At 42.2% G+C, this 25,674-nt stretch overlaps 1 protein-coding gene and 1 pseudogene across 1 annotated transcript; both read right to left on the reverse strand.

The window, feature by feature from the left end:
• Positions 1 to 3,570: 3,570 nt before the first annotated feature.
• LOC149833603 (NAD(P)H-quinone oxidoreductase subunit N, chloroplastic-like) lies at positions 3,571 to 14,906 on the reverse strand. The gene is made up of 5 exons (XM_090009182.1): positions 14,861 to 14,906; positions 4,626 to 4,831; positions 4,303 to 4,419; positions 4,139 to 4,224; positions 3,571 to 3,911 (listed from the first exon to the last, which is right to left on the reverse strand). Exons 1-5 carry the CDS (start codon positions 14,904 to 14,906, stop codon positions 3,851 to 3,853), a joined length of 516 nt encoding a protein of 171 aa, XP_089865308.1. The 3' UTR covers positions 3,571 to 3,850.
• Positions 14,907 to 20,882: 5,976 nt separating this feature from the next.
• LOC149833604 (laccase-4-like) lies at positions 20,883 to 24,240 on the reverse strand (annotated as a pseudogene).
• Positions 24,241 to 25,674: the final 1,434 nt, after the last annotated feature.

The following is a 25,674-nucleotide window of genomic DNA, read 5'->3' on the forward strand; positions in this document are numbered from 1 at the left end:
TCGCAATTAGCGACGGACCTGGCGACAGAATAAATCCATTGCCAGTTAGCGTCAAAAATTCGCGACATAAGCATACCGTCTCCTCGTCGTCGCTAATTCGTCGCTACGCCTGTTAGCGACGGAATGTGGTCGTCGCTAATCTACTGCTTTGTTGTAGTGGATGATTTATAATATAACAGGCTGTGTGCACTACATCACTCCAAAAAATTTCAGGTACATTTATTTGAAAAAGAAGAGTTCTAGTTACCTCAAGAAGATGTCGATTCTTTCTCTCAGCGACCCATTCTGCTGCGGTGTTCCAACACATATGGTCTCATGCATCATGCCATGGTTGTTTCTAAAATTCACGAATTTGTCATTAACATATTCCACGACGTTGTCAATTCTCAGGGTTTTGATTTTTTAATTAAATTATGTTTGCACCATCATATAGAAATTTATAAACTTATCAAAGACTTAATCTTTAGTCCTAAGTAAATAGACCAATGTGGCTTTTGAAAAATCATCAATGAAAGTCAAGTAATACTTATAACCATTGTGCGACATAACTGGAGATGGTCCCTAGATGTCAGAGTGAACTAGATCAAATTTATGAGAAGAAATACTTTCAGAAATAGGAAATGGTTGCCGAGTCATTTTAGCAAACCTACATGTTTCACATTCATCACAAAAGGTAAGTCCATGTTTCAATTTCTGTAACACACGGTTTGATGGATGCCCCAATATGCAATGTCGTAGACGTCCTTGATCTACTCTGGTATCCTGAAACATGGCCTCAGTAGGAGTGAAAATGACATTACAATTTAATGTTTTAGTAATCTTGCTAATCGAGAGTAAATTGGTTGTCAAGGTGGGCATAAACAAGGCATTATTGGATCTACCAAGTAGATCCAACTTTCCTACTTTAATATTCATTAATGACCTATTTGCAGTGGAAAGATGTTTAGGAGATATGTTAATCTATATTTCCTTCAAACACGAAGCCTGCCCACTCATGTGATCGGAAGCATTAGAGTCAACAATCTATGTATTTGTGTCATTAGGTTGTACAACAAAACAATAACATGAAGAATAATTACTTGTTTCTCTTATAGCTACAGTTGCCATTCCATTCTTCGTGAGACCATAATCTTGCAAAATTTGTTTCAATTTTTCAACGGTTAAAAATTCATCCTTTCCTTTGAATCAGACTGCATCATATTTGCTTATTGTTTGGTGCAACCATTTTCTCCCTTGAAGTTGTTTGGCTTTTTGTTTAGTTTCCAACATTGTTCTCTTTTATGATTATCCTGTTTACAGTAGGAGCAATAAAGTTTCTTTCCTTTTGCACGTTGCCACTCAACTCCTTGAGCTTCATCGTCTTTTTCTTCAGATTTTGGAAAAATAGCAGGGCGAGCAACCGATCTATCATCATCTTGGCTTTTAGTGTTATTAGAATTCATCAAATTTTGCCTAGATTCTTCACGCATTACTATAGCACAGGCAACACTCAAAGATGGCAATTCTGGAGTCATAAGAATTTGGCTCCTAAGTTGTTCGTATTGAGGCCCTAGGCCGACCAACATTTGGAAACGATTCTCCTGTTCTCTCCATTTCTTGAAGGAGATGACATCGGTGATCGGAGGGATATATGAATCAAATTCATCCCACATCTCTCTCAGAGAGGCAAGATAATCACTAAACGATGAATCTTCAAGTTTTAAACTATGTATATCCTGTTCACGTTGGTACCTTCAGGCTATATTATACTGCTGCCCATAGATGTCTGTGACTGCATCCCATACGGCGTTAGCCGAATCCAGATACATAAAGCTGTCCGCAATGTGTGGTTCTATCGAGTTCAACAACCACGCCATCACCATTTCATCGTTGGACTATAATTCTTCAAAATCAGGACCGGTTTTTGCGGGTTTTGGCTTTCTTCCAGTCACGTGTCCTAATCTGGACTTGCCGCTTAAAAAAAGGGGCACTGATTTAGCCCATGTTGTATAGTTTCGACCATTCAATGAGATAAGCGTGATCTTTAGAGAAGTATTTTGGTGATCTTGGACTATACCAGCTTGAGATTGGTTGCTGGCCGACATGGAAGATGTATTCGTATTTGCCATGAAAACGAAAATGCGAGAAATAACGATCAGGACTAACTTGCTCTGATACCATGAAAATACTGGAAGATGAAGACTAAAGCACTGCAGGAAACATGAAGCAAACACAGAATATATGTGGTTCGGTCTTTGTGACCTACATCCACGTGGTAAAGCTCCAGCCCATCTCTCTTATTTCGTATGTCTCTTAAACAAGATTAAGAAGGTATTTATAACTTTCTTACACCAATCATAAAAAAAATAATAACAACGGTTGTTGCTAAGGATGGCTATAATTATCCTTAAGAGGTCTTTTAAGGATAAGAAACGTGAGCTGGAGATACCAGCTTTATCACCTTTGTTCGCCCCAGGACAGTTACATTGAGCTTAAGATTCGCACTTTGTGAAGTTTTCTCGGAATGCTATCTGCTATCTGAAATATTGACATTATAATAGTTTTTGCAAATTTTCACATTCGCTTGATGCAATGGTAAGATCTAATAATGTCACAGAAGCTGTTGAGAATGTGAAGTTTCGGATGCCATTCAGGCTGAAATGGAATATCCTTTTGTTAGTCTTTGCAAATTCTTAGCAATTAACTTGGAATGCAATCTATCCATATTGGAATGTGTTTACTGGTTTTCTCCACAGAGATAGTATTGCGTGGCTTATAACTTCAGAGTAAGTTGCTTCACACATTTTACCTCGTTAGGATATGTGACAAGGATGCTGCTCAGCATGTTGAACAACTGGATGCTACTTTGAAGGAGGACATGCAGAATTTGAAGGAAATTGAAGGACCGACGGGTGGGTTAAGTGGAATAAATGAAAGTCTCTCTGGTGATGTTCTGCGCCATCAGCAAAGGGCATTATTATGTCGGAGCAAATTCAGCTGCAAGGGCAGTCAAAAAGATTTTAAATACCATGTTTTGCTGGGAATTAATATCTAGAAACATCATACTTTCTAACTTGGAAATTTGACAAATGTGTAAAGAAGCTAGAGCCCCCCCACCCACCTCTTTTAAGTGGATAGAGAAAGTAGATCTTGGAGCTGTTCCACTGAATGGAAAATGGTTACCAAGAAGTGCTGTTTATGCATCGGTTGACCTCATTGCAGTCATATTTGGCCGCCTAAAAGGGTTATTTAAACAGTACACACCTATAGAGTCGGAGTTGATTTATGGTATGTACTTAATCTTTTAGTGCCTCTAATTTTCTGGTCACTGAACTTTAAATTTTGTTCAGCTCTTTCCATTTAGGTTGTGTTTGGATATGAGGCATGATCTGCCTCTTAGAAGTTGATATCGATCTCCATGACATCCATCACATGGCTGTGAGCATGCAGAACATAGGGGATCATGCGGATTTGGAGTGAGAAATCTCAGTCTAATGTTTGAACTCCGCACGCAATTCAAGTATATTATTCAAGGATCCATTCTAGCTTTATGCACTTGGCTCTAGTTCAATCAATACTTCATTAACAAATGATGACCTTATTTGCAATCTAGGTTGTGACAGAGTTGTATATGGTCTTCATGCAACTTAAAAGTTTCTTTTGCTTTCACATCCGTAACATACGCTTCTCTCTCTCTCATGGGATACGGGTAGATTTCCATCTTCAGACAAGAAAATCAAAGCTTGATTTTATCGTTTGAGGTTCATACATTACTCCTTTGACAACGCATTTTGTGGCTATTCTCTGCCTCTGTCCCTGTCTGATTAAGAGGTTGTCCTGCAATTTTCACCAGGAAGAGAGTGTCAGGAGATCAAGCTTCATCGAGGGGGAACCCTGCATTTTCTTTGAGTGGTTTCCAGACGAATTTCCTCCTGTCAGATGAGCTCACACATTAGCAAAACCAGGCGGCATCATACAGCATTACAAAGCCCCAGTCAACTCAATCTCCAAGCTACCGCCCTCTCATGTTCCTACTCCAGTTCCACTCGTAGGGGTGGTCTTGGTGATAGTAATTTCCACAACTAAAACCTGAATTTCTGGAAAGTAGCCTGCCTTGTACAACTAATAAGAGGGATGTTGTGTTGAAATGGGGGCTTGCCAATTCCCACATTCTGCAATCACCTTGACTTTGGGGTGGATGCTCGGTAGCAATGCTAGGAACTGCAACTCCGCCTTGGACAAAACCTGTGCATTCAAATACAATTGAGTTTGTTGTGGATCACAATCGACGCGTGATGAAGATGAGAGGTTCACCAGGCATACCTTGGCTTCAATTACCCAAAGAATCAATCCTCTGATATTAGGCGGGAGCAGGGAGAGTCTGTAGTCGACCTCTGGTGGGTAGTACCATCTTGCAATCGGCTGCCTCCCCATATGAGCCTGCATGATCAGGTAAGGTTCGAACAGGGTTAGACGAAAAGAGATTTAACACACCAAATCATGAAACAGTATCACATAAACACTTCAAGATTAGGAAAACCGTCTGGTCTTGAACGGACCATTCTACTCATTGATTCAAATCAAAGCAAAGGCGGGGAAGACACAGGGAGAGAAAGAGAAAGAGAAAGAGAAAGTGAGTGACCGACCGGGCAGACTGGGTGGACTTTGGTGAGGGTGGTCTCCGGATCGCCGAGACCTCTGGCGGAGACATCCAGGAAGTGGTAGCCCTGATACCTCAGCCGGGTCAGGTACCGGCCCTCGTACCCGCCTTCGTGGGGCGAGTAGATGGCCAGAGCCTTGTGCTTCTCCACGTCCTCTAGCCACTGTCCCAGATCGAACCTCAGCAGGTCCCCTACGATCAAATCCTGAAAACCGCACCTGATCCCCACACCGCCTCTCCGTGGCCTCCTTATTACCAAGCCGGCTGCCGGTAGTTATCTGCGCGCAACCCGGCGGTCTCAGAGGATGTCGCAATGGAAGCAGTGGTAGCCGGAAAATGACGCCGGAGACTGCCGGAGTTGGAAGACGGTGGTTGCCATTATTACTTTTGTTTAGAGCGCCGAGTGGTGGTGGACTGGTGCAGATCGAGCCATGGGATAAGTGTGGTTGGGAATGTTGTCAGTATCGGCATATAATTGATATGCATCACCCTTGAATCCGCTATATTTTAATAAATATAAAAAAATACTAAAAGTTTATATTTTATATTTCAAAATATTATTTTAATAATTTTAACGCATGTGACGTTCTGAATCCCCTGAATGACATGTAATGTTTTTTATTAATTTTTAGCCGATACATATGAATAGTTGGCCAAACGACTCAGAGCCGATACCAATACTGACATGTCTTGGAAGAGAAGATAGGAGGAACTTACTCGGCCCACACGCCAAGCTCAAAGAGTTGGGATTTTTATTTGGATTACACACTTTAGAGTGCAGAATACAGGTCTGAGTCATGGTTGCCAATAGAGAAAGCGGAGAAGTGGAAAGAGTAGGACGACTTAGAAGTGAATCACGAACCGTTTCAAAAGCAACTTAGAAAGTGAACTGAAAGTGACCTAGGAAGCGAGGGAGAAACAAAAAAAAAAAGAAAAAGAAAAGCATGACAAAAGCGAGGGAGAAGCGCAGGGAAAGCACGAGAGAAGCGAGGGAGAAGCGCATTTCTCATAAAAGGGAAGCACGCTTAAAAAAAAAAAGAAAGATGTTTTTCCTGCATATTTCGGAAGCATGCCATTTGTGCTTCCTCACATGCCTAAGCACTTTCGATAACTCTGGTTTGGGTCCAGGTCTAGGTCCAATCAAACTTGGTTTTTTCTTTTCCTTTTGCCGACCATCACCCTAGCCACTTTTTATGTAACCCGGGTTGGGCCAGAGTATCATTATTCTTGTTCTCTAAGGAGCAACGCATTTTTTGATATTTCCGTTGGATACAAAGTAAGGAATGAAAATTTCCCTAATTCATCTTAGATTTCTCTGTGTAAAAAACGTTAGGTAGAACAAAGAGATGTTAGGCACTCCTTTGTAGGGCTGGTAAACGAACCGAATGACTGACCTTGAAGTGCTAAAGCTTGGCTCATTCTTGTGGCAAGGTGAGCTGATGTGAGCGGTTTGCCTTGTTTTGCAGCTCTATTTTCATGTTTCCATTACCCCTTACTTCACCAACGTCTAGGATAAAGCCAAGATGGGCTACCATGGCCGAACCAACTGCAAGCAAGATCTAGTCATCCCTAAAGTCATATCTCCCATGATGGTCATACCATATTTAAGATTTCATTGTTCATCATATCTGATCCTTTATATAGATTTAACAAAGTCAATTTGATAAGAATTAGAACAATTGCTGCAATTATATTTGGACGTTTGACTTCGGTTTCTCCAGCTGGGCTTGGTATTGTTACCCTTAGCTTTCTTCCAAAGGATGATAAAATGTTTCGTTTGTTCTTCTCCTTCAGCGTACTCAATGCCAACATCTGTGCTGGCTGGTAAGTCGCAACAGAGAGTCTTTTCTAGCATCAAACCTATCACTAATCAGATTACAGAAAATGTCTAGTTTCACTTTTTCTTTTCATTATACTATTAACTTCTCAAGTGTAACTCGAACGATTTGTTGGAGGAATGCTTCTTCAATTGGTGTTCAGTTGTCTGCTATTACCTTTTCAAGCATGGATGTCACACTTGGGACATTTTCTCAGATTTGCCAAGCTTGATTTGTTGATTCAGGTGACTTGCCAAATATTGTTCATTTTCATATATTTAAAGAAAAAATAAAAACTTATCATAAAAAAACAGAAAAAATCATACTGCTAATCAAGTCCACATTTCAAAAATGTTGGACAAAACATGGTAAAATAATCCTTGGCGGGAGAGAGAGACGAAAAGCGATCAACATTACTTAAAAGTGAAACTCAACAAAACATTGAGTCCCACAAGCGCAAACACAACAGCACAACATGAAAGCACCATTTACACAAAAACAGAAAAACCCGAACACAAAACAGAAAACTCATCAAGGACCACAGACATCTAGATGAGGATCGGTTGGAGGTAGAGGCAGAGGCAAGTCTTTGAGATATATACGTAAGATAGCATCCACATCAGCCAAGACCCTATGAGTCAAACAGTTAAGGTTGAACGGAACATCCCGAAAAGTAGCATCATTTCTGGCCACCCATATGAATCACCACACTGTAAATAACCAAACTCTCCAAATAGTCCTCCACTTCTTTTCACGTCTAATTATAGCCGGCCCGAGGATAAGATCTAATGCAAAGCAGCCCTTCTGCACAACAACTGATGGGGCCCTCCAAGTTTTAGAAAACAATTTTCGAAACACTTTACAGGACCAAAAAAGATGTGTGGTTTCTTCAGCCTATCGACAAAGCACACACCAACTGGAAAACCGAAACCTCATCCTCTTGATATTGTTATGGGTTTGTATCCGATCATGAAGAATCAACCAAGCCAATACCTTGGTCCTCAGAGGTGGTCCCTTTGCTCATAAAACATGTTTGGGGATCCAGCCCGAACTTGGAGGTAAAAGAGAACGGTAGACCTTGTGGACTTGAAAAACTCCCACAATTGAGACTGCCCATTGAAGCCAAGATCTGTCTACCTCCACGTCAAAATCTCTATCAAGGAACAAACGCAAAGCCCTAAACCACATTTTCCTCAAATGCGATGTGTATGGTCCACAAGCCCCCAACGAACAGCAAGTGAATCAATTAGACCATATTTCAGTCGGAGAAAGTTTGCACATGCATTCTGTGAAGTATGAGCCAACCAACACTACTTCAGCCAATGCCACACACCTTTTACGCAAAGCAAAAATTCTTAAGCCAACCATAGTCATTGGCATAACGATGGAGTATCATCCCACCAAGTGCCTCTTATAAGGTCAATTTACACCACGCTACAAAAAGCTGGACAAGACGCGTTTAAGCTATTGCTCAACTTTGACTGGCATGACACAAACCGACATGAAGAATTTTGAAATTGCTGACAAAACATGTCTGATCAAAGTAATTTTGCCTGCAAAAGACAAATATCTGACACGTCAAGACTGGAGCTTAAGACACACCTTGTCAACAACTGGTGCTCATGATGTTTTATAGGTTAGCTTGACTTGTAGAGATAGCCCCAAGTACTTAATCAACAACAACCTTAAAGTGCAGTGATTTTTTTTTCCACCGCGTTTTGACTGGTTGAATCACCATAAAGAGAGAGATGCCCTGACCAACACATTACCATTTACCGCACTGTACTAACAGACATGGATGACAATCTCATGGGTCATACTGTGACACATTTGAGTAAAGCTCTCTTCAGGCACCAAAAAAGACACACAAACTCGTCAAGCACGATTTGGATCAAAGGATAGGCTGACTTTTTTACCCCAAGTCACGTCAACCCATGACTCGGTAAGGTGACGCAAGATTTGACCAAGCCAAGTATTTTGACTTGTTGAAAATTGATTGAAATTAATTGGCATGTGGTGACCTCTTTGAATAGAGCCAGATGATAGGGGTGGAACCACTCAATAAAATGCGTGGCCATTTTCATTTCATTTTTGCAGCTTGCTGCGCAAATCACATTTATTGGAATGAGGCAATAATAAGTGCCAACGGTATTTCATCCTGGTCTCTTTCCTTTGTTCTTCTCTCCCTTCTTCAAGACGTCGTCCATGCGGTATGATGTGCTTCCTTGTTGTTACAAAGGGGACTTAGTGAACAGTCTGTTGGTTAATGCTCAAGGTCGTGGGCAAGAGAATCCTAAGCCCACGTATGGCTTGGTGCTCAAGGTAGAAGGAAGTGGGTAGGGCATCCAATGCTCACGTTTGACTTGAAGAGCACTCAAAGCCCATGCATTTTCAGTTTCCTAGTTTATGGGATTTACTTTTTGTTAGTAGAGTCTCAAAAGTTGAGTACGTGTGTTTTCTTTCCTAACTTTTAGCTCAAGTTTCCTATTTTTATGTAAAGGCTTTGCCTTCTTTAAATAGTGGTACTTCTTCATGTTAAATGTAGTAGTGAGAGAGAGAAAAAGTGAATTCGTGAATAGCAATACATTTGAGGTTTTTACTTTTCAGCTCTTGTATTTTGTGCTATTTCATGTGTTGCACCTTTTGGCTTTTACCCTTTATTTCTCTCAATTCTTGGTATCAGAGCACAGGTTCGAATCAGAGTTGAGCGTTCGAGAAAAATGCAATAGGAGTATTGTCGAAGCAAGGAGTTCCTATAGATTCAAAATTTCTTTTGAAGGATAATTGTTGAGTAAGTTTGGTATGGCAAATAATTCTAACTCTCTCAATTTGTCACAATCATTAGTGCCAATTTTTAATGGTGAAAATTATGAATTCTGGAATATTAAGATGAAGACTTTCTTTATCTCACAAGACCTCTGGGAGTTGGTCGAAAATGGTTATGCAGATGTTGAAGGAACAAAGGCAGCAGAAAAAATCGATATCAAAGAAGCTCGAAAGAGAGATGCAAAGGCATTGTTAGTACTACAACAAGTTGTGTCTGAAACCATTTTTCCAACTATTGCCGGTGCTACTAAGTCAAAAAAAGCCTGACAACTTCTGAAGCAAAAATTTCATGGTGATAAGAAGATCACTACGGTTAAACTTCAAACCTTAAGAAGAGAGTTTGAAACATTTTCTATGAAAACCAGTAAGTCAATTCAAACCTTCTTTTCTAGGCTCTCTACTATTGTAAATCAAATGAAGACCTTTGGTGAAATTTTAGATGATAAAAAAATAGTAGAAAAAGTTTTAAGGTGTTTACCTTCTAAATTTGATCATGTTGTTATTGCAATTGAAGAGTCCAAGGATTTATCTGTGTATTCTATTGATAAACTAATGGGGCCTCTTTTAGCCCATGAGCATCGCATAAACAGGTCTTCAGAAAAAACATTGGAACAAGCCTTTCAATCAAAAGTTGAAATTCCAAAAGAAAAGAATACTCAGTTTGATCAAAAGGGTGAAGGTAGAGGTTGAGGACGAGGAGGATTTAGGGGATCCCTTCGTGGACGTGGAAGAGGTCGAGGAAGGTTTTATGATACCTCTCAAAGGAATGATGAAACAGAAAAAGGTAATCAAAATCTGTTCTTTAGAGGGAAACAATGTCATTTTTGTAAGAAATTTGGTTATATTGAAGCCCGATGTTTTGAAAAGGCAAAGCAACAAGCAAATTTTGCAAATGAAAATAAAAATGTGTTTCTTGCAAGCATGAATACTAACAGTTGCAAAAGTAAAATGTGGTTTGTAGACAGTGGTTGCAGTAATCATATGACCGGTAATAGAAGTCTTTTTAAGAATATTGATGAGACTGTGAAGTTGAATGTGTGGCTTGAAGACAACAATAAAGTAGATGTCAATGGCAAAGGAACATTTGCAATCAAGACAAAATCAGGTAATGAACGATACATTCAAGATGTGTATTATGTTCCTGGTTTGGCTCAGAACTTATTGAGTGTAGGGCAATTGGTTAAAAAGGGTTACACTCTTTTATTTGAAAATGACATCTGTGAGATTAAAAACAAGAATGATACAGTTCTTGTAAAAATAGATATGGTTCAAAATAAAATGTTTCCACTTGAAATGATCAAGATAGATGATTGTGCCTTTATGGCAAATGGTTTTGATCAATCTAAACTGTGGCATTTGAGGTTTGGGCATCTTTATTTTAATGGTTTGAAACTCTTGCATCAAAAAAATATGGTGGTTGGTTTGCCAGCCATTAATTGTACAAATGAGATATGTGAAGGGTGTGTTTATGGTAAACAACACCTATTATCATTCCCAGTTGGAAAAGCATGGAGAGCTAAAGAACCTCTTGAATTAGTTCATGCTGATATATGCGGGCCCATGAGAACTCCTTTATTAAACAATAGCAAATACGTTTTGCTTTTAACTGACGATTTTACTAGAATGAGTTGGGTGTACTTTCTTACTCATAAATCTCATGCATTTGATAGACTTAAGAAATTTAAGTTCCTTGTTGAAAATGAGAGAAGAAAAACTATAAAAATATTACGCACAGATAGAGGAGGAGAATTTTTATCTGATGAGTTTGGTTTGTTTTGCAAAGATCATGGCATTTGCAGGCAACTGACAGTAAGAAAGACACTACAACAGAACAGAGTGGCAGAAAGGAAAAATCGTACAGTGGTAGAAATGACACGCAACATGCTAAGTGAAAAGAAGGTGCCAAATGAGTTTTCGGCAGAAGCTGTTAACACTACAGTACATATCCTAAATATTTCGCCAACAAAGGAAGTTCGAAACAAAATACCTTATGAGGCCTGGTGGAATCGAAAGCCAAATGTAAGTATGTTGAAGGTATTTGGCAGTATAGCATATGCTTTGATTGACTCTTCAGAAAGAACCAAGTTAAATAAGAAAAGTGAAAAGTGTATCTTTGTTGGTTATAGTAATGAAACTAAGGGATATCATCTCTATAATCCTTCTTCTAAAAAATTGATTATAAGAAGGGATGTTATTTTTGATGAAAAAACATGTTAGGAATGGACCAACAATGAAAGCGTGAAGTTGCAAATTGATGAAGTGGCATCACAATCAAATCATACTACTGAAGCATTATCTCCAGAAACGTCAAGTGTGGGAGGTGAATTCACAGAAAATATTGACTTCACACTTAATGTGGACACTCCTCCAAAAAAGGTACGGTCTCTAGAGGATATTTATAAATGTGATTTTGCTTTTGTTGTTCTAGAACCATCATCATATGATGAAGCATACCCAGATAAAAAATGGATAGATGCAATGAAAGAAGAAATTGAGGTCATTAAGAAGAATGACACATGGGAGCTTTCCAACTTGCCACCTGGAAAGGAATCAATTGGAGTAAAGTGGGTTTATAAGGTCCAGTATGATGCTGGTGGAAATGTAAAAAAATATAAGGCAAGGTTAGTTGCTAAAGGGTTCATGCAAAAATATGAAATTGATTTTACTGAAACATTTTCACCTGTTGCAAGATTTGAAACTGTGAGAATGATCCTTGCAATTGCAGCTCAATTCAAATGGAAAGTTTATCAATTTGACATTAAGGCTGCATTTTAAAATGGTTTTCTAAATGAAGTCGTGTATGTTGACCAACCACTTGGATTTGTTGTCAAAGGAAAGGAAGAAAAAGTTTATAAGTTAAAAAAGGTCTTATACGAGCTAAAACAAGCCCCGCATGCATGGTATAGTTGCCTTGATAAATTCTTCCACCAAAATGGTTTTCAAAGAAGTGATAGTGAACCTACACTCTATGTCAAAGTAAATGGGAATGAATTGCTCATTGTAAGTGTCTATGTAGATGATATTATCTACACTGGTTCTTCATTTAAGCTTATTACAGAATTTAAACATAGTATGATGAAGGAATTTGAAATGTCAGATTTGGGGATGCTATATTTTTTTCTTGGTCTTCACGTCGTGCAATCTGAAGAAGGGATTTTTGTGTCTCAAGAAAAGTATGCTTTGAAACTGCTCAAAAAATCAAAGATGTTGAATTGCAAAGTTTGTGAAACTTCGATGAATGCGAATGAAAAATTGAGTTTGGAAGATGGAATGGCAAGAGAAAATGAAAGATGTTTTAGAAGCTTGGTCGGTGGATTAATGTATTTAACTCACACTCGGCCAGACATTGTATTCTCAATCAGTATGATTTCAAGGTTTATGCACAATCCATCTGTGAAACATCTAGGTGCAGCAAAAAGGATTCTCCGCTATATACGGGCAACAATCAATTATGGAATTTTTTATAATCATGTTACTGACTTTAATTTGATTGGATTTACTTATAGTGATCGGGCAGGTTCAATGGATGATCGAAAAAGCACAAGCGGTTTTGCTTTCGGTTTTGGTTCAGGCATTGTGTCGTGGTGTTCAAAGAAATAAAATTCAATAGCGCTATCATCTTCAGAAGCGTTATACATTGCGGCTACATCTGCTACTTGTCAAGCAATCTGGATGAGGCGTGTTATGAAGGACCTGCATGTAGAACAAAATCTTCCAACTAAGCTCTATTGTGATAATCAGTCTATAATTTCTATTGCTAAAAATCCTACTTTTCATGGTAGGACAAAGCACATTGAGCTTAGATATCATTTTATAAGAGATGCAGTGGAAAAAGGTGAAGTAGTGTTGAAGCATTGCTCTACAAATGATCAAGTTGCTGATGGTTTCACAAAAGCCTTGTCATCTAAAAAAAATTTGATGTTCAGAGATTCCATAGGTGTGCAAGGCCTTTCACATTAAGGGGGAAAAATGTTGGTTAATGCTCAAGGTCGTGGGCAAGAGAATCCTAAGCCCACGTATGGCTTGGTGCTCAAGGTATAAGGAAGTGGGTAGGGCATCCAATGCCCACGTTTGACTTGAAGAGCACTCAAAGCCCATGTATTTTCAGTTTCCTAGTTTATAGGATTTACTTTTTGTTAGTAGAGTCTCAAAAGTTGAGTACGTGTGTTTTCTTTCCTAACTTTTATCTCAAGTTTCCTATTTTTATGTAAAGGTTTTGCCTTCTTTAAATAGTGGTACTTCTTCATGTTAAATGTAGTAGTGAGAGAAAGAAAAAGTGAATTCGTGAATAGCAATACATTTGAGGTTTTTACTTTTCAATTCTTGTATTTTGTGCTATTTCATGTGCTACACCTTTTGGCTTTTACCCTCTATTTCTCTCACAGTCTGCATTTTCATCTAGATGCTGCTAAAGCCCAAGGATAGGCCACTGAACTGTCATGCTTATCTATTTTCCTTCAATGTCTTTTCTCACAAGAAGAATAGATGAATTTCATGATTGGTTGGTCTTGGACTGGATTCTACATCTGACTTTAGATCTAGCAAACTTTAGTTGCTTGATTATGAAACTGAACTCGAATTTGTTAGTTCCTTTTGCATTTCACTATAGGAAACCAACCGGCAGATCCTCGATATCCATTGAGAAATCAATAAGCTGGATTCCAATCAATTCTGGTGCCCCGCAAATATGTTAGTCCAATTAAGAGGACTGTAGATGATCCAAACACCATTTACCCTCGACGATATGGTGTTCTTTACAGTTTTGAGTTCGAGTGGTCTCTTGTCCTTTTTGGCATCTTTGTTTTTCTTTCGTAGTGGGACTTCAGTTTCCGTCTCACCAGCTGTGGTGGTACATGCTAGAATAGTAACATGCTCTCTCTCTCTCTCTCTCTCTCTCTCTGTGTGTGTGTGATAAAATGTCGGCTACTAAATCGTGCGCCAAGTCAAACCAAATCCCTCTTGGGATATACGGCTATTAAAAAATTTCACCACCTCTTTTGCTGAATAAGTTTTTCATGGGTACGGTTGGTGAAATCTTACAAAAATTCATATGTAAAGTCTCTCGTTTCTAAGTGCACTGGAAATTTTCATACAGAAATCTCCCATTCGTTTTCCCCATGCAAGTGTGCCCCTTGGTTTGGGAGAAAGTTTTGAGAATGGACTGCAAAATCCGGTGAAGAATTCAGGCATGATGTTTGGCAGATTGCTATCAATGCCCATGGGGAATGATCAACTTCTGTGTTTTATCTATTGAACAAAAAATGGGTGTGCTTTGGCAGAAGCCGAAGCTGGTATAGAACATATTGGTCATACTTGAAGGTGGAAGAATGAGTAGACTGCAATTTTCTTGGGAATACCTTGTTCTTCAATCTCAGAATAGCTTGCGAACATTGGTTATAAGATTTGTTTGTCCAAGAGTGTCGGTAGGTCACATCTTTGGAGTCTGATTTAATCAAAACAACTTTCATCAATGAAATCCCAAGGATAGGGATGACATTGTGGATTAGTAAAACTGATTTGCTTTCTTTTACTGTTTTTTTGAAAAAGTTTTCAAGCTCATACGCGTGTGGGGTTTTACCTGGTATCTTCAATGGAGTGGACCATGGAGGAGAGGAGAGTACCATAACGCCGTACAAAAGGGAAGCCCATCAAAGACAAAAAAGCATGCAGGCAGTCACGGTGGTGAAATCGACGGTGGAAGCGAAACGTGAACCACCGAAAAGCATTCACGATTCCGCAAGCAGCATCCAAAAAGAAAAAGAAGGACGACCAAGACAAGCCATGAACATGAGGAGGGGCGTCTTACCGCGCCACCAAACTAGTTTCCCGTCGTCGATGTTCCTTTTGATACCATGCTTTGAACAACGGTTACACCAATTCCTTGCCGTCTTTTTTTCTCCAAGAATCTGATGCGTCGTGTTATATATGGCTGTTGCGTCCAACCCCAAGACACCAATCAACCAATGCCAAGCAAAGCTCCTCTTTCCTCTTTCCAGCCCCTTCTTTCTCTCTTTTGTCGAACCCCTGGATCCCTGGTATTGGTTGAAGGGGAAGACGCGGATGGCGCAGAATCGACGACCATGGCTCAGGTTGGTTACTCAACAGATCTACAGAAGGCCCCAGCCCTCGCTTCCGCCACCCCAACCTGCACTCTCCGTTCCCATAATGGGCCAGTTATCAGCACCACCTCCACCAGCACCAGCACCATTAGTGCCAATACCAGCATCAGAGCCAACACCATTAGTGCCAATACCAATACCAACACCTGCACCAGCGCCGACACCAGCACTAGCACCAGCACCGACACCACCAGTACCGATATTACCACCAGCACCAACACCATCGGCGCCAGCACTAACACCATTGGCGTCAGCACCAACACCACTTGTATCAGAACCAGAACCGCCAACACCATCACCACCCGTGACATCTAGACCCCAACCACCATCACCTTCACTAGCCCAACTCCCAGCTTCTCGAGAATCTCAACCAACACCACAACCTCAGACCTCTCAACCAGCACCACCACCTCTACCACCTGGTCGCCAACCGCCATCACCAATACCACTGGTATTCGTACCAGAACCAGAAATTCCAGTGCCAATGCCAACACCACAGGTATCAGCACCAACACCATCACCACCGGCGATATCTAGACCCCAACCACCATCACCTTCACCAGCCCAACTCCCAGCATCTCAAGAATCTCAACCAACGCCTCAACCTCAGACCTCAGAACCAGCACCGCCACCTCCACCACCTGGTCGCCAACCACCATCACCAACACCGCTGGTATCAACACCAGAACCAGAATTTCCAGCCCCAATGTCAACACCAGAACCAGAATCGCCAGCACCTTCACCAACACCACCGGCACCATGTAGATCTCAACCATCATCACCTTCACCAGCCCAACTCCCAGGTTCTCAAGAATCTCAACCAACGCCACAACCTCAGACCTCCCAACCAGCACCGCCACCTCCAGCACTTGGTCTCCAGTCACCATCACCAACACCACTGGTATCAGCACCAGAACCAGAAATTTCAGTGCCAACTCCAACACCAACACTAACACCAACACCAACACCGCAGGTATCATCACCACCACCTATCACCATCGACGATATCTAGACCCCAATTACCATCACCTTCACCGGTCCAACTCCCATCTTCTCAAGATTCTCAACCAACGCCACAACCACAGACCTCCCAACTAGCACCGCCACCTCCACCATCTGGTCACCAACCACCATCACCAACACCACTGATATCAGCACCAGAACCAGAAATGCCAGCTCTAACGCTAGCACCAGCATCAACGCCACAGATATCAACACCAAAACCAGAACCGCCGGCACCATCACCATCACCAACACCACCGACACCATCTAGATCCCAACCACCATCACCTTCGCCACTCCAACGCCAAGCTTCCCAACCTCCACAACCCTTAACCACCCAACCTCCACCACCACCACCATCACCATCACCACTCTCAACTTCTCAACCACCACCAACTCAACTACAACAGACACCACCACCGCAACCCCAAGCTTCTCAACCACCTCCATCTCCAACACCAAAGCCATCGCCACCAACCGAGACTGTTCAGCGACGCAGCCTATCACCTCCCCCTCCCGTTGAACCCAAACTAGTTCGGGCGCCATCTCCGGTTTGTCCCGAGCCGCAGCTCCAGCAGAAAACCGGAACGCCCCCCCCCCCCCCATCCCCCCCAGCAGAGACTTCCCAATCCCCCACTGAGCCAAAACCACTTAAGACTAGACCCCTTCCGTTGTCAATCCCACCACCATCACTGCCGGCGGAAATAAGGTCTCCACCACAGTCCCTAGCCCCACCACCTCCTGTTCTTCGTCCTATCTTGGTGCTCAATCCCGAACCGGAACAGGAAGCGAAACCGGCTCTGGTGAAGCAAGAACCGAGACCCAAGGAGCCCACCAACTATCCAGAAGAAGTCAAGTTGACCAAAACGGTCACCAGATCAATAAAAGCACCTCCGTCTCATACGGGCGCCGTCACCGAAACAGAGATACGCCACCCGGCCCACCCCCCGCTACCACATCTCAGGCTCAAGGATAGCATCCCAGGTCCGAGTCTGATGGCTGGACCTATCGTTCCGATACGAGACTTGGACGACCTCCGCATGAGGGCGATCACTATCGCCGGGGATAACAAGGGAGTGACCATGGAGTGGGGCTCCGGTCACCGGAGAAGGTAGAACACCGAGAACAGCGACGAGAAGCAGAAGAAGGAAGAAGCGAAAGGGTCCGCCGAAGAGGGTGAGTCGGGAAAGAACAAACCGGGTCATCATCAGAAACCAGTTTCTGCCATAGTCAACAGCAACGTCCAAAGCGTGAACAACTCCCTCATGTTTGGGTGCAACTGTGCCCATAACAGCCCGGGGGTTCACCTTCGTTTGACCGGCAAGCCTACCTTCGAGCCCCATCATGGCGCCCACCATGGGTCCGGCCACAAGGAGCACGCACCTGGGTCCAGCAGCCCAGATGCTCATGGAACGAAGGACCTGCCATAGGAGCTGGGTGCGCCAGGAGCAGACCATCTTAGTTGCTTGTTTGGGACCGTGAGGCCAGTCGGCCCCCACTAAATACCTAGTGTTGGAATTGATGATTGATAATTGTCTGCAACCTATGAATGCGCTTGTACTAGTAAACCTATGCTTGTTTTTGTCCCTAGAATAAATCACTTTAGTGCATGTCATTGTCCACGGGTCACTTGTTTCGAACATTATATGAAGAACAATAAATATGCGTTCTTCATGCATTTGAATAAATGATAAGATTATTTTCATTGAAGACACTGTATTATTATGTCTGCGTACTAGTTTTTTTTGCTTTTGTTTTTCCCGTTTAGGCCAAGAGAGCAACTAAGGGACTGCTGCGCTCCATTAACCTTTTTGGTTCTACTCAACTGAAAATTGCTTTAAGAATTTCTTCCTTGATTGATCATCTGTGAAAAAGTATATATAAATGTGCCCACAAGGGTTCGGGACACTTAGCTAGGTGGGTTGACTGAACTCATTTAAGTTGAACGATGTGAAAAGTTCAATACCCGAATGCATCCCTTGCCGCAAGGCTGAAGTGATAGCAAATACTTCAAGGGTTACTTTTTTTGGTTTTTATGGGCAAGGGAGGTGTACTTCAACTGAAGGACAAATGTGCAACGGCAAGCAAATTTAAGTTGAGATCAAATTAAGGAGCAGCTAAATGTCATGGCTACGTGACACTAGCCAATCAGTTGCAGTGCGAAGCTCTACTGAGTAGAAAATGTTGATTGTAAGCATGCGCGGTCTGCGTTGGCTTGATCGGTGATATGCGATGCTAGCATGACACTCGATAGGCAACAATATTGTCGCTAGTGCATCGTTGTATGATGGCACAAACGTAGAGCATTGTTTGGTTAAGCAATGCTAGCGGATAAGAGGATGTGTCTTTGGAGAGTTGGTTAAGGACTTTTCAGCTTGTAGGATGTCTCATGTGTAGCGGTTGGACGCACGGTACTGCGTGTGAGTTAGGGCTAATTCTCTCAAAGGTCAAATTAGGTGTTTTCAATCGAGTATGATGACTCAGACATAGGCGAGTGAATGCCTAAGCACTGATGAATGAGCCTGGGTGATGCTTTTGGCTATGGTGTTACATGTCTTACTGAAGATCAGCGTGGGCTCGACCACCAGATGCAGCCAACAGACCGAGCAGAGATCAAATGAGTCTAGCACACTAGGGAGCGCATGTACAGCCAGGCAATCAGTCCTCCAACAAGGAGATCTAGCAACAACAAGGGTTAAGTGGTTGGCACCTTCAGAATAAGAACGTCCACAACAAGATTGGATGTGTGGGTCGCCCAATGAGCTGGCACCCATTTTTGTTCAGCAACTATAAAAAAGTTGTTTCACTTTAATAAACATCGAATACTCATTTGATGTATTGACTTTTTAAAAATGGAAATGGAATTTCCTTTTGGCTCCAACATTGGAGAGGCCTCTCAGTGAGGAATCGGCTTCCTTGAGTCTGCCACAATTCAAGTGAGGAATCAACTTGCTTGAGTCTTCCACAATTCAAGTGAGGAAACAACTTGCTTGAGTCTTCCACAATTCAAGTGAGACATAGCACGATCGTGAAGATGATCTCAGCCACAAACTATCCAGACGTTAATTGTCTTCCTGAAGCTAGCTTGATCAGGACTTGCACGAACCAGACTGCTTCCGATGATATTAGAGAACGCATCTCTAAATCGTTGAGAACCTTATTCCAGCTAAGTGCATTTACAACAGCTTAATTCTTGAAGTGGAGAACTTGATGAAGATCATCTACTTCTAGGGATAGATGGCTGAATGCATACGAGAGATCGGTCTTAGCTGGAGACTTTAATTTTGGATTTATCTGAAATCATCCAGTGACTTGAGCTGAGCTTGATCACTGAAAAACTAATTCAAGCTAAGTGCATAGGCTTAGTTGATTTAATATCACCTGTTTGCTATTTCTTTATCGCTGAATTTTGAAGATCGAAGAAGAGATAGAACGCCTGTGAGCTTCCGGACTGAGCACCTACCGTGAGTGAGCTGAACCGAATCTTCTGTCCGAGGTGTAGCCAGTGTGCGCGACCTAGCAGAGGAAGTGCACTCTGATAGTCAAATTGTAAACAACATGCTGCTATGCGTAACGAAAGCAGAGCACCTGTGAGCGCTGATGCATTCAATTTCAGTGTGCAAAAATTTTGAAGTTTTCCTGTGTGCGTCTAGCAGTAACTGAGTTGGAGTGCATGTATGCATGTTTTACAGAGTTGTAAGCGATCTGATCCTAGTCAAGGTATAACAATGGTGTTCAATCATCAACTGGTTTTCGGACCGGGGGCCAGGCCGCAAGGTCTTGTTCTTTTAGTGATGAGGTTTTGTTGTAGCGTGCGTATGAAATCACAATACGCTCCATGACACGTAAGGCTAAGGTAAGTTTCTGCCCTTTTTGGAAGTGATAGTTGGTATAGAATAGCTATGCACTAAGTGACATAGAGTAGATAGAATGCATATTTAAAGATGCGCTTGATCAGCTTCCGCTAGGCAGCTGCGCACGAGGTGGTGTGCATGGCTAATGAATTGATTCATTACATGAAAAAGTGTTGGTGTGCAGCCTTTGGCCATTAGGCTGGCCAAACTGAGCAGTTTGGTGCATCATGGGTTTGCAAAAAATTCTATGCCTTTGACAATGTGATTGCCCGTGTCAAATAGCCATGGCACTTAACCACTCTCTATATCCCAACTGAGCAAATTTAGATGTCCAAAAATCTCGGTGTCTCCCCTCCTCATGAGCCAGAGAGAGAAAGAACAAATGCCTTGGTATCAAGTCAAATTTCTTAGGGACTTTGCTTTCATTAAAAAATCATGATCTTTAAATGATCATACAGTTACAAAAACATGTTTAGAAGCATGGCTCTATTATTAATTTTATACCATTAAAAATTAAGCATCACTTGATGCTCATTATCTATCTGGTGATCTCTTCTTTCTCAATAGGGTGGATCGACTCTCAAGAGCTTTTTAATGATTCTGCAACATTAAAGTAGGTGGCCCCTTAGCATGTGGGAAGATCACTTGGTAGTGGCAAGAGAGATTGAGTAGGGCCTTTGCCATCATCCACAACGAAAGCCATCTTTAATCCCCATGTAGTGTGCACCTCCAAATGTCAGTGCATAAACCATACCCCTGCAAAACAAGAACACATACGCAACACTTCAGGTTTGAAGTTTGAACAGTCCATGTATGCTCGGGTCCCAACTCATCCAGAGTTCATGTTTCCAACATAAAAGGTGACCAAGTTCATAAACTCGTAAATTACGTAGTGTTGAAACAACATGACATTACCTGGATTATCAGCTCTAAATCTGATAGCGACCCATCCTCCAGAAGGCACACCTATAGTGTTCCTCTCAACAGGATCGAAGAGATTGAATTTCTTCGGGTCGTTCTTCGGATCGAAGTTTCCGATCCCCCTGCCCACCGCAAAGAAATTGAATCCGTGGAGATGAACAGGGTGGTTCTCCAAGGCTATGTTGCTGGTGTCTTGAAGAACAAGCTCCACGGTCGCGTTAAACGCCACTCTGTAAACTCTCGTCCCATTGGAGACCACAATGTTGGTGGGCGGATTTCCGGTGTAACTGAAGCTCACCGGAGGCTTTGCCGGGAAAAATTGTCGGTGTAGACGCCCGAGACATTGAAGTAATGGGCTTGCAGCAAAGCGATCGTGGGCATTACGAACGAGATGTTATTGATGGCAGCCGACACCCTGCTGCCATTCATACACGTCGAGCAAGGCTGGATGCCAAGGCCTGCTGTGAAGAAGAGGGAATGGTCGATCTTCTGCGGAACGACGGCGAGGTACTCTAAGGAGTTGAGGCTGCGGGGGAAGATGGTGAAGTTATCGGCGGTGGTGGTGGCGTTCCTGGCAGGAAGGGAGACAAAGGAAGTGGCGACGGAGGCCTGGGTGCCGGTGTAGTGGATGACGCCGGTGGCGGTAGCATTGTCAACGGAGACGATCATCGTGTCCATGAAAGGGCTGGCAGCGACCATGTAGCTGCCACCGCCGGCCTGATCGGCCTGGAGGAGCACGTTGGTGGTCTGGCCCGGTACAATTACGACGGTGTCGGTGGAGAAGGGCTTCACGTAAGTGGCGTCCACCTCGACCACAGTCAGCTTGTGGCCGGAGGCCTTGAAGAAGAGTTCCTCATTGAGAGCAGCGTTGATTATTCGGAGCAGGTAGGTCTTTCAAGCCTCCACCTCCAATGTGAAACCCCCTGCATGGACAATCCATTCATGCTTTTATGCTTTTCATTACTGTAGGTGTAGTCTCATCTTGGCAACACGGTTTTATTTGAGTTCAGTTTCACTTCCATTCACCCCGTGTCATCTCCCATGTTCATATCGCTGTTAAATCTTACGATGCAAGTTGTTTTGATCAAATCTGACCCTATAGATGGATTTAGCATGATCGACCCTTTTGATCGTATTTTTTCAATAAAAATATTTTTTTAAATCACAAAATTTTCTATTTTGTCAACCGTTGATTTTTGAATCACCAAAATGTCGTGCACACAAGTTGGATTGCAGCGATTTAAATATTGTTATTCACTAAATGGATGAGATAGATCACATATGTGGATTCAGATATGATCAAAACAACTTGCACCCATGAAATCCCAAGATGGAGTATGAAGATATGGATGACATAGGGGATTGGCATTGTAAAAGATTGCAGTATGTTCAGCATAAAAAATACAAAGGAAATCACACGCACACAACTCTCTTTTATGTGGTTTGGCCAATAGATGCTTACATCCACAAGGAGCTTGCTCCTATTGATGTCACATTATTTTTACGAGAGGAGGTTATTGTCATAGGCTTACTTTTTTCAATAAGCCAGTGCGGTGCGACGGTCTTTTCTTATCGCTACAAGCCTTTCTATCACTCTGTCACGGGCATAGAATGCTACGCAAACTTGCGACGTGCCAAGCTGCCCAGCCTAAGGGCCAAAGGCCGCATACCAACATGTTTCCACGTGTTGAATCATTTTCATTGGCCCTATGCACCATCCCGTACGCAGTTGCCTAGCAGAAGTTGATCAAGCGCATTTCCAAATGCACATTCCATGTAGTCCATGTTGCTTAGTGCATAGACGTCCCATACCAGCTATCACTTCCAAAAAAAGCACAAACTTTGCCTTAGCCTTACCTGATAAGGCCTAGTTGAAATTGTTTCAGCTAGAACGGAAGCAGCTGAGGGAGAGCACAACTAAGGTTCCTAGCCGCAGCCAATAGAGCATGTATAGCAATGGAGAACAGCTCAGTCAGCAAGTGACTTGTCAGCACATGCAGAGGGTAAGTGGTTTGCAGCCTGGGAATAAGGGCATCATCAATAGGTTTGGATCAATGGGCCGCCCAATGAGCTGGCTCACACTTTCGACCGGTTTATAAATAGTGCTTTGACTTTGTAATTGCATATTCTGGATCATTTTTTCTTTAACAAGTTTTCATTCAATAAAAGACAACTTCTTTTTGGCTCCATCTTTGGAGAGGCCTCCAAGTGAGGATCGACTTCCTTAGTCCATCCATCGGCTGAGGAAGATCACATCTAACATCCATCGCTATTCATCATCATCTCTATGGAGTTCAATACTTCTAAGATTTGAACAACAAGCAGCTAAGGTTGATCAACAAATTGAGATATTGAATATATTTCTGGTGTAATTAAAATTATCTAATTTCACCAATCACACGGTTCCAGCTAAGTGCAATCAAATCAACTTCGAGTTTTATTGAAGTATTGGTTTAAGCTTAAAATTGTGCAGGGAGCTACTGCGGATTTTGCAGTAGGGAACACACTTCAGCTGAATGCAACTAATCGGATATCAACTGAATGCCTCAATGACTTGAGTCGATCATAGTCACTTGTCGTTCCAAATAGCTAAGTGCATTAGCAACTTCGATTGTTATTTCTGTCTAGGAGATCACTAACTACATTCCACTATAGGTCAGACATCACTCTTGGAGCTCTAGTCGTCACTCGAGTATTACTTTGACATAAGCTAAGCAACTGAAATGCCTGCATGAATTAATGCTATTAGATCACTAAGACATCGCCAACAAGCTCCTATACGAGTTGTTGTTGTGCTCAGCCGTGTGCAACTTATCTTGCATTTGAGGCATCTGTGTGCTCTATCTAACAAAAGATTGTATCCAGACTTGAGGACTTGTTAATAGCTCGGCGGAGATCCAAATTCAAAGAGGGGCCGTATCATACATGCCATGAAGCGTATTACAACTCCATGCAGATGACATAGCAAAACCTTTCCACTCAAGGAATAAGACCTTGCGGCCCCCAGTCTGAAGACCAGCTGATGATTGAATACCATAGCGAAGAGCACCACCTAGACTCATTCGTTGGTGCCTAGTCATTCACTCACCTAGCCCCGATTCACCATACTCGGTTGGAACCACCTAAGGTGATTCCTGGGGGAATTAGTCCTAACCCACACGCACCCTCGTGCATCCAACCATTATGCGTGGAAACTCTTGCAAGCCGAGAGGTCCTTAACCAAATCTCTAAAGGCAATATTTTCTGATCTGTTGGCACTGCTTAACCGAACAACGCTCCACATCTGTGTTGCCACACATCGATGCACTAACGATGATATTGATGCCTATCACATGTGCTACAATCGCAGGTCACTGATCAAGCGAACACATACCGCATGTTCCTACACTCGATGCATTTTCCACTCAATAGAGCTCCACACTACATATGTTACATTCCAAAAGATCAGCCAGAGACATTATCCCCCACCCAAAATTATTGTCGTCCTCGACAATGCTGTTACAAGTAAGAACATAGTCTTCACTGATATGTCAGTTTTCCTTTATACTTATCTTTGGTTTACTCTTTTTTTTTAGCCTACTCAACCTGTTTTGGTTTATATCCACCATCGTCGCAACCTTTAACATGTCAAGTCATATTCTTTTAATTCATCTCCAAACACTTAGATAATGGTTTTCTACTTTATCAACATTGAGCATTCTCTGCTTGTGAGACCCCAGTGCAGTCTCATACATAAGCAGACCATTTTTGCCTGCATGACAAACTCGTCGTCTTTATGCTCATGGTTGGGGTGCCTTTCAACCTCAGCAAGGGCAAGTTCAAGCCCTTCGTGGTCCTCATAGAGAAAGATGACCACCAATGCATGCCACAGGGATATTAACTCCCTTAAGCATCAAATTGTGGTTTTCCACTGGTCTAAACTAGTCCTCAAGTAGGGGACACCTTCTTGTATATCACCCCAAAATGGTCCTTTAAAGCATCTTCTTGGGAACTCATCCTCACATGGGCACCTTTGGCCCAACGCTAGAACTCCCCTCCTGAAGCCAACATGTTGTACTCTCTCTCAAAGTCAGCAAAATGTTTTCGCGGGAACCAACGAGCCATGAAAAATAACTTTTTCTGCACACACAATCCATTGATGATCTGCTAACTCCAAGAACCAAAACAATGAGCATTCTGCTCAACGTGGGCACTCCGCTAGCCCACAATCTTGTAATAGTATCTAGAAGTTTAATTGAGTTTCGTATACCCAAATGTGCAAATCCATCCAGCTGAATCCAACGTGCATTCTTTGTATGCACAAGGCAAACATCACGCTCGATCTATGAGCCTAGCTAATGCACAACTGGTAGGAATCTTTGGTTTATCTACGTTCCCTTAGTCAACTGAACAATAACCTTACAGTTTTGTTTATCATCGACAAGATGTCTCATACCATCCTGCTATGTGATTTTGTTGTTACTAAAGGCATACATGCTGCAAATGATCTGAAGGAT

The sequence above is a fragment of the Nuphar pumila genome, chromosome 6 (genome assembly GCF_984573655.1).
Source record: "Nuphar pumila chromosome 6, dmNupPumi1.hap1.1, whole genome shotgun sequence".
NCBI classification, from domain to species: Eukaryota; Viridiplantae; Streptophyta; class Magnoliopsida; order Nymphaeales; family Nymphaeaceae; genus Nuphar; species Nuphar pumila.